At 43.3% G+C, this 11078-nt stretch overlaps 1 protein-coding gene across 1 annotated transcript; it reads left to right on the top strand.

Moving 5' to 3' along the window:
• Positions 1-4929: 4929 nt before the first annotated feature.
• LOC140427473 (protein Wnt-8-like) lies at positions 4930-8942 on the top strand. Its single transcript, XM_072512995.1, has 6 exons — positions 4930-5024; positions 5124-5157; positions 5365-5503; positions 5590-5715; positions 5814-5956; positions 7854-8942. Exons 1-6 carry the CDS (start codon positions 4939-4941, stop codon positions 8412-8414), a joined length of 1089 nt encoding a protein of 362 aa, XP_072369096.1. The 5' UTR covers positions 4930-4938; the 3' UTR covers positions 8415-8942.
• The last annotated feature ends 2136 nt before the right edge of the window (positions 8943-11078 follow it).

Genomic DNA, 11078 nt, shown 5'->3' on the forward strand with positions numbered 1-11078 from the left:
TATATGCGACGTAACAATTTGACTTTCCTTTCACCCGCTTTTGATTGCAAAACAATGGATTTAAAACGTTCATAACGTTTTTTTTAATTAAAACAAGTCTTCATGAAAATCCCAGCCCGAGGCACAGAGTCCAAGGTGGCGATTTTTGGAGTGTCGGAAGATCCGGGAGTCCAGGGGGCGAGAGAGGCTGGTGGTTTGCCTTTGCCTCCTTGGTAGCCCGGAGACAGATCTTACTAGCGTGGAGGAACTCTAAGCCCCCAAAAGCTGGTGTGTGTGTTAGTGACATGGCTGGTTTCTTAGGCTTGAGAAAATCAAGTTTGCCCCGAGAGATTCATCATTAGGGTTCGTTTGGAGGTGGCAGGGAGAAAATTGAACCGTCAGCAGATATGTCGGTCTAGCTTAGGTGAGAAGTGGGAGATGGAGGGGTGTGTTAAGCGTTGAACCATGTTTATAGCTGTACTTGTGTCTTTTGTTATTATAAAACCATAAATGCCTTAATAAAACGTTTTTTTAAGAAAAAGAAAATCCCAGCCCGAATCTCCAGCTAGGAACACCCTACTGACCTTCCATTTATCCACTGTGCCAAAAACAGGCGCTGCGGATCGAACCCGCTTGACTGTCTCCGTCCGCCAGTTTTAAACAAGATTAGAATTCCCCGCTTGTCTCTTGTCACGGTCTGCTTTGAACAACTGCTTTGAACAACATGTTAACGTCGTCAGGGTATAGTGTTTGTTTTAACAGGGTTAGATCAAAAGTTCACACTTATTTTTTTTAAAAGTGCAATTCGAGGCTCTCAAGTTCTGCGCTGTCGGTGAAGTTTCTCAGCTTCAAACAGTAAGCTCCCTGCCGACTTGTTATTGACCCTCACTATCCAAGTACCTTAACGCGGAAAATGACAAATAGACAATTCGTTTGAGATCAATTGAATGCAAGTTTAAAAATATGGACCTTAGACCAGAAGGATTTAAATAACTCATATAAAACTGTAATTGTTTAATCACCTTTCCACTTAAGTTAGATGCCGGTTATGTTGATCCAATATAGTTTTTTCGTGATCGAGAGCAGAATTTATACTATGTGCGTAAGTAAAATGGAGTTACTGTTAACATAATGGAAGAACTAGAATAGAGGTAGTTTGCCACAAAGCTCTTGTGCTTGCAAAACAGTCAAATTATTGTTCCAAACTAAACGCTGTGAATCCGCGACAAACGTGTTATTTGATTTGCTACAACGTCCCCTAATTTGCATCATTCTCCAGAAGACACAGGGTGACAATATTCCAGGACCGGTCTTAACTACCTTTAAAATACCCAATTCGAACATCCGAATGAGGTTCAGCTGCTTAGTGAGAACGGAGAATTCCAATAGATCATATCCTCTCCGATATATCACATCGTCCCTACCTTTCGGGTGGGTTGGGCTGGCTGTTGAGGTAAAGTGTAACAGTCTCGTTATTTTATAGTCGTGCCAAGAACTATCCAATCATCAAGATATCACAAAATCAGCCATCAAACAGTGATGGAAATATTTTAGTGTATGAACACCAGAGTATAGAACAGGCAAAGTACAGAACAACAGTAAACAGGCATTTCAACATTATAAACAAGCATTGCTAACCAGCTTAATGAGACCCACTTGTTAAAGACCAGGTGGTGATTGGGGGCGTCTTGGGGAAGGCATTCTCAACAGTGCGAGGGAGATAGTTGATGGTTCTTCTCTTGAAGACTGAAATAAACAAGGTAAAGAAATCCAGGTTCTGAAAGGTAGGCTGCCCTACACAGGATTTGCAGGACAATGGGGCTGGTTCAGCACAGGGCTAAATCGCTGGAGTTGAAAGCAGACCAAGGCAGGTCAGCACGGTTCAATTCCCGTACCAGCCTCCCGAACAGGCGCCGGAATGTGGTGACTAGGGGCTTTTCACAGTAACTTCATTTGAAGCCTACTCGTGACAAGCGATTTTCTTTTCATTTTTCATTCATGGGTGTGAAAGTAGACTGCCGAAAGCCGAAACACTGGGGCGTGTAGGTTAATGGGATGTGGAAAGTCACAGGGGCGTTGAACAGGAAATGGACTTTGAAATTGGCGTTGGAGAGTTAGCGTGGTGTATGAAAGCCGGGGACTGGATGAGGCGGCAAGAGTGGCCTATAGGAGGACATCATTTGAATCTGGCGGGATATCGGTATAGCTTCAGTAACCGGTTGGGTGAGATGGGAGTGGGGGAAAGCCAAAATTAGGGAGTTGTGATAGTTCGAATTGAAAGTATGCTAGTAATGGAACTTTGGCACTTAATCCAATATTTCGGATCAAAAAAGATGGGAGGAGCTTAAGCATTGACTGGATGGGCCGTAATGTAACCAGGAGGCTGTGGTTAATTCAGTTGAGTTTCAGAGCCAGCCGTGGTTAATTCAGTTGAGTTTCAGAGCCAGCCTCCTGAAGGTATAAAGGTGGAACGGTGCGTGCCAGTGAAGGCGCTAACGCAAGTTGGGTTGTGGACTGTCCCCATTGTAGAACGAGCATCCGCATCCCTACAAAGTCACCACTCCAATGCAATATTGGGAAATCTGCACCCTTTAAATCGGAGACTAAGGTCTTGCGGGCCTATTTTGAAGTACCGGGGCTTTCATCTCGGTGCCCATGGGTATGGTACATTGGGGGCAGGAGTAGAGCCTGCTCCACAATTCAATATGATCATGAGTGACCTGATTGATACCTCCACACATTATTGCTGAATGTGGGCGCTTCCCCTGAACAATCTGGTTGTGGTCCTCCCTACATTAGAACAGTCACTAAGTGTCAAAATCGTGTTTGGTTGTCGTGGAAGGCAATTTATAAATACAAATGTTATGAGGCGCAACGTTTACTGTAAATACTTTAACAAATTTAAACTTTTTAAACGACATTAATGTAAAAGCTGAAGTGCCGCGATTGGATTTTGTTCTAATAATTGAAATACAATGTTTCCTTAACTCCCATATACATTTTCATAAAATATATTACTGGTAACTTTTAAACAGCCACTTGCGCATATAATCGTTTCCCAAAAGAATAGCCTTCGTTGCGCCTCCTGAAGAATCATTGTTCAATGAGCATATCAAAGCTTTCCATTATCGTTCACTTAAGACCAGGGTCTTTGTGCCCTGAAGTCTACAATTTACAGCAAAAAAAAAATCGACTTGACCCTATTTATATTGTCCATTGCTGCTGATTTCCTGGAGTTGACAGCGTCTGATTTGTTAAAATCATGATTTTTAAAATTCGAAAACCTAGGAAAGGGATGTTTATCACAAGCTAGCGCGCTTCTCTTACACGGAGTTGACCAGGTTAATTAGGAAATATTTGGATATGTCTCCCTACTGAGCGAATGGGGATCCCATTGATAAGTTGCCAGACGAGCCTGAGGCTGCCTATCACTGTTATCCCTAATACCCATCTAACTGTCATCCCTAATACCCATCTAACTGTCATTCACATCACCTAGAAAGCACAAATGGCAATCTCCACTCTGAATGACTATGGTTACATCTTGTTAATAATCCAATTTAAAAGACCAACGACCACCAGGTCGGGAGATGGTAACGTGAATTGCAATTCAATTTGCACTTGTACCATGGGTAGTACTCCTCCAATTCCTCAAAGATTGGCCGTTTTGTGCATTGCATTCCGGATTCTAATTTTATTGAAGACTTGCAAATACTGGGGACTTTTACTGGAAACTTATGGTTAAATTTTAAAATGCAGTCCTGTAGCCAGCGTGAAATCCAGCGTGAAATCCCAGCGTGAGAGACTGCTTCCTGGAATAGTCTCACCCTGCCAGAATTTTGCTCACACTTGATTTGATGACCGTAGATAAGCATTATGGCGTTGCCGCCGGTTCGATTGAAAAAGGCCGACTACAACCATGCTGAAACATGGTCTCGCTTTAAATCGCCTTGGAGCAACCAGTTATGTAGCACCTTTTATCGGAGCGGGAAATTCCAAATCCTGCCCAGATAATTGACTACGGAGGCACAGTGACCCAACGTTGACACATGACCAGACATTTTTGCAACTTATTATTAAAACTCTACGCGAGTTGAAATTAATGAGCAATGATTGTGCTTTTGGTGTTGGATTTGAGGACGTGGATCGAAGATATATTTTAATAATAGTGCCATGAGATTGTTAACATCCACTTGAACATACAATGGAATTTGGCTTTAATATATATTGGGCGCAAGACTAACGCGAGGGGTTAGTTATGCTGAAGTTCTGCGATCCAATTTTAAATACCATTTATCATTTTAAAATGGGCAACAATAACTAATGAAACTAATCGTGTGAACAAACCATTCGAGTATTTGTGTCTCCTTGTACAGTCTGAAAATATACTGTCTCGATAGCCAGACCCTGGTGGGTAAGACAATGCTTCTGACATGCAATCGAAACTAAGAAAAGCCGCAATTCACAACTCCAAACTCTAATCACTCACCAGAAACAAGTTAAAATAAGCCGTCCATACAATGCTAGATTATTGCCAATTAACAGTATTTCTCGTGAAGATAACTGGGAGAAAGTAATGAACTGCAAATTATTGCAACAAGATCGTATACAATAAACTTTGATATTTAAAGTTTAGATTTTAGTGCATAGAATTATTAGCATTTTTAGGGATGGATAAATAATAAACCTCGATGAGCAAATGCTCAATATTGTATGGAGTACGCATAAATTAATCTAATTATGGAAGTATTTAATAAATGACTATTGGCGACAAGCGTCAACAATCCCTTTGAAATTCATTCGGCCTTTCTAGTCTACGATTGGTTGCTGTGTCTTGTTTATACTTTGCCCGGCTCCGAACTGGTTAATTTACAACAAAAGTATTTTGGTGACCGCTGTGCGGCCTATATAAATAACGAAACAACTTTCTCACCCCCTCCAACTTGGCTATTTCAGGGAATGAGGACAATCGGTGCGATGAATCTCGCCCAAGTTGCTGCCTGCTTTGCGCTGGTCTATAACAGCATTACTCCAGCAGCGTTCTGGTAAGCTGGCCCCATCAAACATTGAGCATTTTTATTCCAACGTGTAACTGCAAAATGGGGATTCCCATTCTAAACTACTTGCTACCTTTCCTGTTACAGGTCCGTAAACAACTTTTTGATGACAGGACCAAAGGTACACAAGTTAATCTATATTTTCAATTGTTGAAAGATCTGAGAATATTAAAATTTTAGAAAGGAACGAGAACCACATTTTGGTGTTAAAACTTCAGGAATAACGTTAAAGATCTGACTTCGCCTCGCTTTGCAAGAATTATACAGGTGCTGTTGTGAAGTATTTGACGAGCGGATTGTGGTTACATTGTTTTTTGTTGTTGGGTAGGCGTTCCTGACCTATTCCAGCAGTGTTGCCGCTGGAGCTGAATCCGGGATTGACGAATGTAAACACCAGTTCACCTGGGACCGCTGGAATTGTCCAGAGAGCGCATTGCAACTCTCAACGCACAATGGTCTTCGGAGCGGTAAGAACGCGCCCAGCTCTCTTCTCGATAGTTTCCAGCTAGCATTTTACTCGGGTTATTATTTTTAATTTTTGTACTCTTATTAGCCACCAGAGAAACGTCCTTTGTGCATGCTATAAGTTCTGCAGGTGTCATGTACACACTAACGAGAAACTGCAGTATGGGCGATTTCGACAACTGCGGATGCGACGAGTCGAGAAGTGGTGAGGCCGGTAGGTTTTCCGTTCCTTCCCTGGTTGCAATTATTTTCGATTCGCTTTCGACACGCGAAGTCCATTTCTTGCGCTGACGTCTGAACATCTGTATGCAGGTGGCCGAGGCTGGGTTTGGGGAGGATGCAGCGATAACGTTGAATTTGGAGAACGGATTTCTAAACAGTTTGTCGATGCTTTGGAGACCGGGCAGGATTCCAGAGCTGCCATGAACCTCCACAATAACGAAGCAGGAAGAAGAGTAAGTATATAATGTTGCATTTAAACTATTTGCGGTTGCTAGATCCAATACCTGATTACTGAACATAGAACTGTACAGCATAGTAGAGGCCCTTCGGCCCACGATGTTGTGCCGAACTAGTCTGAAACTTAAGATCAAATCAACCTACTCCCAATCGTTCTAGTGCACTCCATATGCCTATCCAATAACCGCTTGAAAGTTCCTAAAGTGTCCGACTCCACTACCATAGCTGGGAGTGTTCCACGCCCCAACCAGTAAAGAACCTACCTCTGACATCACTCCTATATCTTCCACCATGCTACATCCACCCAAGGAAAAAGTCGCTCTCCTTTATTGTCGGTTTGATGGACAAAATGTATCTAGTACATCAATCGTTTCGGTATGTTCCCGGATTCCTTCCATTATAACATCTGGGAAACGCTGGCTGTGGAGTGTTACATGCACCCATTAAGCAATAGTTAAAAGTATGGGCAATTAAACTTCATTGAAGACTGGACCAAATCCAGTTCTCGGCGGAGTTTTGAGTTTTGCCCCTAGTGTCAAAACGATTTCACTCATTGCTTATTATACTTCCTGGGAATAACGCTGACAAATCTCGCTTTCTGCCTGCCACATGGCCAGAGGTACACCCGTTTCCTCAATCACAGTAAGGTTACTTTTTTTTCCCCTCTGGACTGCCTTGTGCTGCAATACATTCTGGATGTTGATGGTCTGGTGCTTCGGATTAAGCAAAAATTGTGTTGTGTGTATGGGCGGGGGGGCGGGGAAGTACACCAATTTTTGAAGGTGGTAATCAGTTTGGACTGTATGGGGAGAAATCCTTTCTCGATCGTCCCGCCAACCGAAACTAAGGGCAGTCAGTGGGTAGGATCTGGAATCTACTATCTGACTCTGTGCAGAAAGCGGATTGAAGCAAAAATTGCATATATATCTGCAGTAAACATGTGCAGGAAAAATCGGGACCACTAGAACAAGGAGTTGCTTCTAGACAGCCGGCAAGGAAACGACGGGCCGAGTGGTCTGCTTCTTGAGTTGTAACCATTCTGGTGTGTCCTGTCTATATATTATCTCCATATGTACTTTCCAACCGGGATCTGTGGATAGGGAATTGGGTTGTTTTGGCCATTCTGTTTCTCCACCTCTGGTGACTTGCTGCCCCCATGACCAGGCCTGGAACCTCCAATTCTCTGCGGCAAACAGTTGGACAAAATATTTGTGTTGATTGGAATAAAGTCAGGGGCACAATGGATGTTATTTATCCAACAAATGACTTTTTTTGAGGGGGGGGGGGGGGGGGGGAGGAGAACTCTCACTTCAGCAAGGACCTGTAACTCAATTCAATAAATTACTGGAGGTGCAAAACTAGAATATTTGTGAAATACAAAAAGCCTTGTAACAATTTGTACATAATTCAGAGTACTCTAAATCACTGACAACATTCTTGTCCGTAGTTCCCCCGTTAAATGTGGTCAGCACAGGAGGTAGAATGTGGGCAGAACTGTAGCGCACGGGGTAGCACTGTTGCTTCACAACTCTAGGGTCCCAGGTCGATTTCCTGGCTTGGGTTACTGTCTATGCGGAGTCTGCAAGTTCTCCCTGTGTCGACGTTTCTTCCGGGTGCTCCGGTTTCCTCGCACAAGTCTCGAAAGACGTGCTGTTAGGTGAATTGGACATTCTGAATTCTCCCTGTGTACCCGAACAGGCGACGGAATGTGGCGACTAGGGGCTTTTCACTGTGACTTCATTGCAGTGTTATACGTCTACTTATGACAATAGGGATGATTACTATTAAAGATGTAACAGTGATGCAAGCAAATGACTGGAAGTGTTTGTATATTGATGTAGTTTTGACCAGCCATGGCGTTTTGTGTAAATTGCTTGATGTTGATTCCTCTAGGCTGTGAGAGAGACCATGAAGCGAAGCTGTAAGTGTCACGGCGTGTCGGGGAGCTGCAGTATCCAGACCTGCTGGCTCCAGTTGGCTGATTTTCGAGAGATTGGGAACTTCCTGAAGGTGAAACACGAGCAAGCTGCGAAGATCGATTTGGAGAAGCGGCGTATGAGAGGAGGGAACAGCGCGGATAACCGGGCAGCGATCGCGGATGCGTTCCGGGCAGTGCCGCGGACAGAGCTGGTCTACCTGGAAGACTCGCCCGATTACTGCGTCCGGAACGCCACACTGGGATTGCAAGGGACCGAAGGGAGGGAATGTCTCCAAAGTGGCAAGAACCTCTCCCAGTGGGAGCGGAGGAGCTGCAGGCGGCTGTGCGGGGAGTGTGGACTCAGGCCAGAGGAAAGAGATAGCGAGACCATCAGCAGTTGTAATTGCAAGTTCCACTGGTGCTGTACTGTCAAATGTGAGCAATGTAAACAAATCGTCACCAAACATTACTGCTCTCGGCGAGAGAGGAACAGACCCTTCAACAATAAGCGTAAACATCGGGCCCAGAATTGGTGAGACCCATGAACTCCTCGAAAATTAGATGCTTTTAAAAATCGACACAAAGACTTCAATAACTTGCTACTCGCCCCATTCATTTTAACTAAACTGCTGATTTCCCACCGACCCTGTTAGCAGATTATTTTAATGTTTTAACTAATTCGTTTTTGAAGAATATTTCTTAGGCTTACGGCCAAGCCTATTTAAATTCTAGCCTGCACGGAATGTTTAGTTAACATTTTGTGCATCCAGCTCTGTCTATGAAAGTGGGTGTGCGACTTCATTCCAGAGTTTTTTGTTTCTGCACGATTACATTATTATTATTTTTTTCTTATGCACTTATTTTTCTAACGTTTGTTTTGCACCAGTTCAAAAGCATTGCACTGTTGGGGGGGAAAACTGCACGTGGACACTTGTGGGAATTTAGGTAAAGTAATGTAGCTGTTTTCACAATAGGGGAAATTGTAGAGCATTCCGATTTGTTTAGTTATATATTCTGGATAGAAAATTGGCCCGTATTCTCCAATAAATTTATTTCTTTGTCAACCGGTGCCTGTTTAATTCGTAAAATTGCATTTTCTCTCGAACGTGACGAAGTTGAACATAGCACATACAGTGCAGAAGGAGGCCATTCGGCCCATCGAGTCTGCACCGACCCACTTCAGCCCTCACTTCCACCCTATTCCTGTAACCCATAACCCCTCCTAACCTTTTTGGACACTAAGGGGCAATTTACCATGGCCAATCCACCTAACCTGCACGTCTTTGGACTGTGGGAGGAAACCGGAACACCCGGAGGAAACCCACGCAGACACTGGGAGAGAACGTGTAGACTCTGCACAGACAGCGACCCGACTCCACACAGTGACCCAGCGGGGAATCGAACCTGGGACCCTGGTGCTGTGAAGCCACCGTGCTATCCACCTGTGCTACCCACTCGAGGTTCAATGATGGAGCTACTATAATTTATCGGATAGTGGGGTGGAGTTGAAGAAGCATCCTGTACTTGAACATTATTCTCTTGGGGAATTTTTGCCCTAAGTGACCACTGAGCCAGATGAGAAATTGGGCTGATTTCCAGCGGATGTGCCCAGTTAACGAGACGCAGATTCACCAGCGCAGGGATGATATGAACAGCGCTTGGTGCAGGTAAGGACACAGGCAGCAGCGTCCTGGAGCAAGCAGAATGTGGGAGGCTAGTCGGCAGCGCTGAAGTAACACAGCGTACCCGGCTATTACAGCAGCAGATGTTACAGATGTAGAAATGGGTGGTCTTAATGAGGGCACGTATTAAAGCTCATCTGATATGAATAGATTGGTTTCAGTCTCCTCCAGCTGCCAGGAGGAGGGGTGAGTTGAGAGCTATTTTTAACTGGAGGAAATTTCTGCTTATCAAACTTGAGCAATCAATTTAGACAAGAGTCCAGGGAGATGAGGTAGAGCGGAGTGTTTAATTCTTAAAAGATTGCAGTTTAATTACAGTTCTGTGGCTTCCTCGAATTATTGAAGAAAACGCGGAAATCCTAGTAATGATAAACTGGTCTTTTCTACTTTAACTGCTTCGATTAGGGTCAATTTGCATAATCGCATCATAAAACGTTAGGGCACACAGGTTCTTGGCTTCATTCATTGTACTACCCCGATAAGTCAACTAGTCTAATCCTGCTCATTCCCTGCACCCTTTACTTTTCCTATTTTCAAGCAAATAGCTGCCTGCTTTTCTGAGTGTGAATGAACCAAAGCCGAGTTACAGTAGCTGCAACGTTTCTATCTTGGATTTCAATGGATGCACTTGAGGGGTAAATCGACGTGTCTCCGAATGCTTTGAAATTGAAAGCAGCAGAAGTCATTCAGTTTCATTATTCTAAGGAATGAACACGAACAGAAAAATAAAATGTTACCTTTTTTTCCCCCAGTGAACAGCATTGCCACAATTTTTAATGCGCGTGAATAGTGTGTGTATTAGGAGTTTCTCGCTACCACAGAAACTAGAAGTTGGAGCTGTGCGCAGGTAATGGTCATTGGTAATAATTATTTAGTGTCCGATTTAAAAATGGTAAATTATCGGGATTTGAGACAAAGGCCGAAGGAGCTGATCTTTGAACGCAAGACGGTTAACAAAATAAACTAGTTACCAAGATGACGAACACAAAAGCAAAATGCTGGGAATCTGCAATAACAGGACATGCTGGATAATTAGCATCCGCAGTATTTTGCTTTTATATCAGTTATCAGGATCGAATGAATAATCGCCCTTCCTGAATTATGATCAACTGCAAGATAGAGAAAAGAACATTTGGATTTAATTTTTTTCTTTTTCATAGTTTGCGCGCTTTAACGATTGTTAAATAGTACTGACCGTTCCTGTGATCGTGTCTCGGCGGGTTTAGGATACCATTGGGGGGATTTCTACAGAATGCATTTTACACACGTTATCGATCAGTGTCTTGTCACACAGCATCAACTTGCATTTATACAGTACAATATATTCACATTCATTTGTTTCCCTTTTATCTTTGTTCGCTCATTGTTCAGTTTGAATGCATTGAAGAGATAATGGCAAACGACCATCGGTCTCCCTCTAATACCATCCACGTCTTAGGGCTAATAGACTGCAAATGTAAAAAAAATAATGCAGTAAATTATGGATACGTATTCTGCCATCAGATTTATGGGGGTAAA

This window comes from Scyliorhinus torazame, chromosome 7 (assembly GCF_047496885.1).
Source record: "Scyliorhinus torazame isolate Kashiwa2021f chromosome 7, sScyTor2.1, whole genome shotgun sequence".
NCBI lineage: Eukaryota > Metazoa > Chordata > Chondrichthyes > Carcharhiniformes > Scyliorhinidae > Scyliorhinus > Scyliorhinus torazame.

Excerpts from the sequence above, each read along its gene's own strand:
- LOC140427473 (XM_072512995.1), top strand. The coding sequence starts at position 4,939 with ATGAGGACAATCGGTGCGATGAATCTCGCCCAAGTTGCTGCCTGCTTT. Across the intron at positions 5,158-5,364 it reads TTTTGATGACAGGACCAAAG|GCGTTCCTGACCTATTCCAG; the intron begins GTACACAAGTTA and ends GTTGTTGGGTAG. Across the intron at positions 5,716-5,813 it reads GTCGAGAAGTGGTGAGGCCG|GTGGCCGAGGCTGGGTTTGG; the intron begins GTAGGTTTTCCG and ends ATCTGTATGCAG.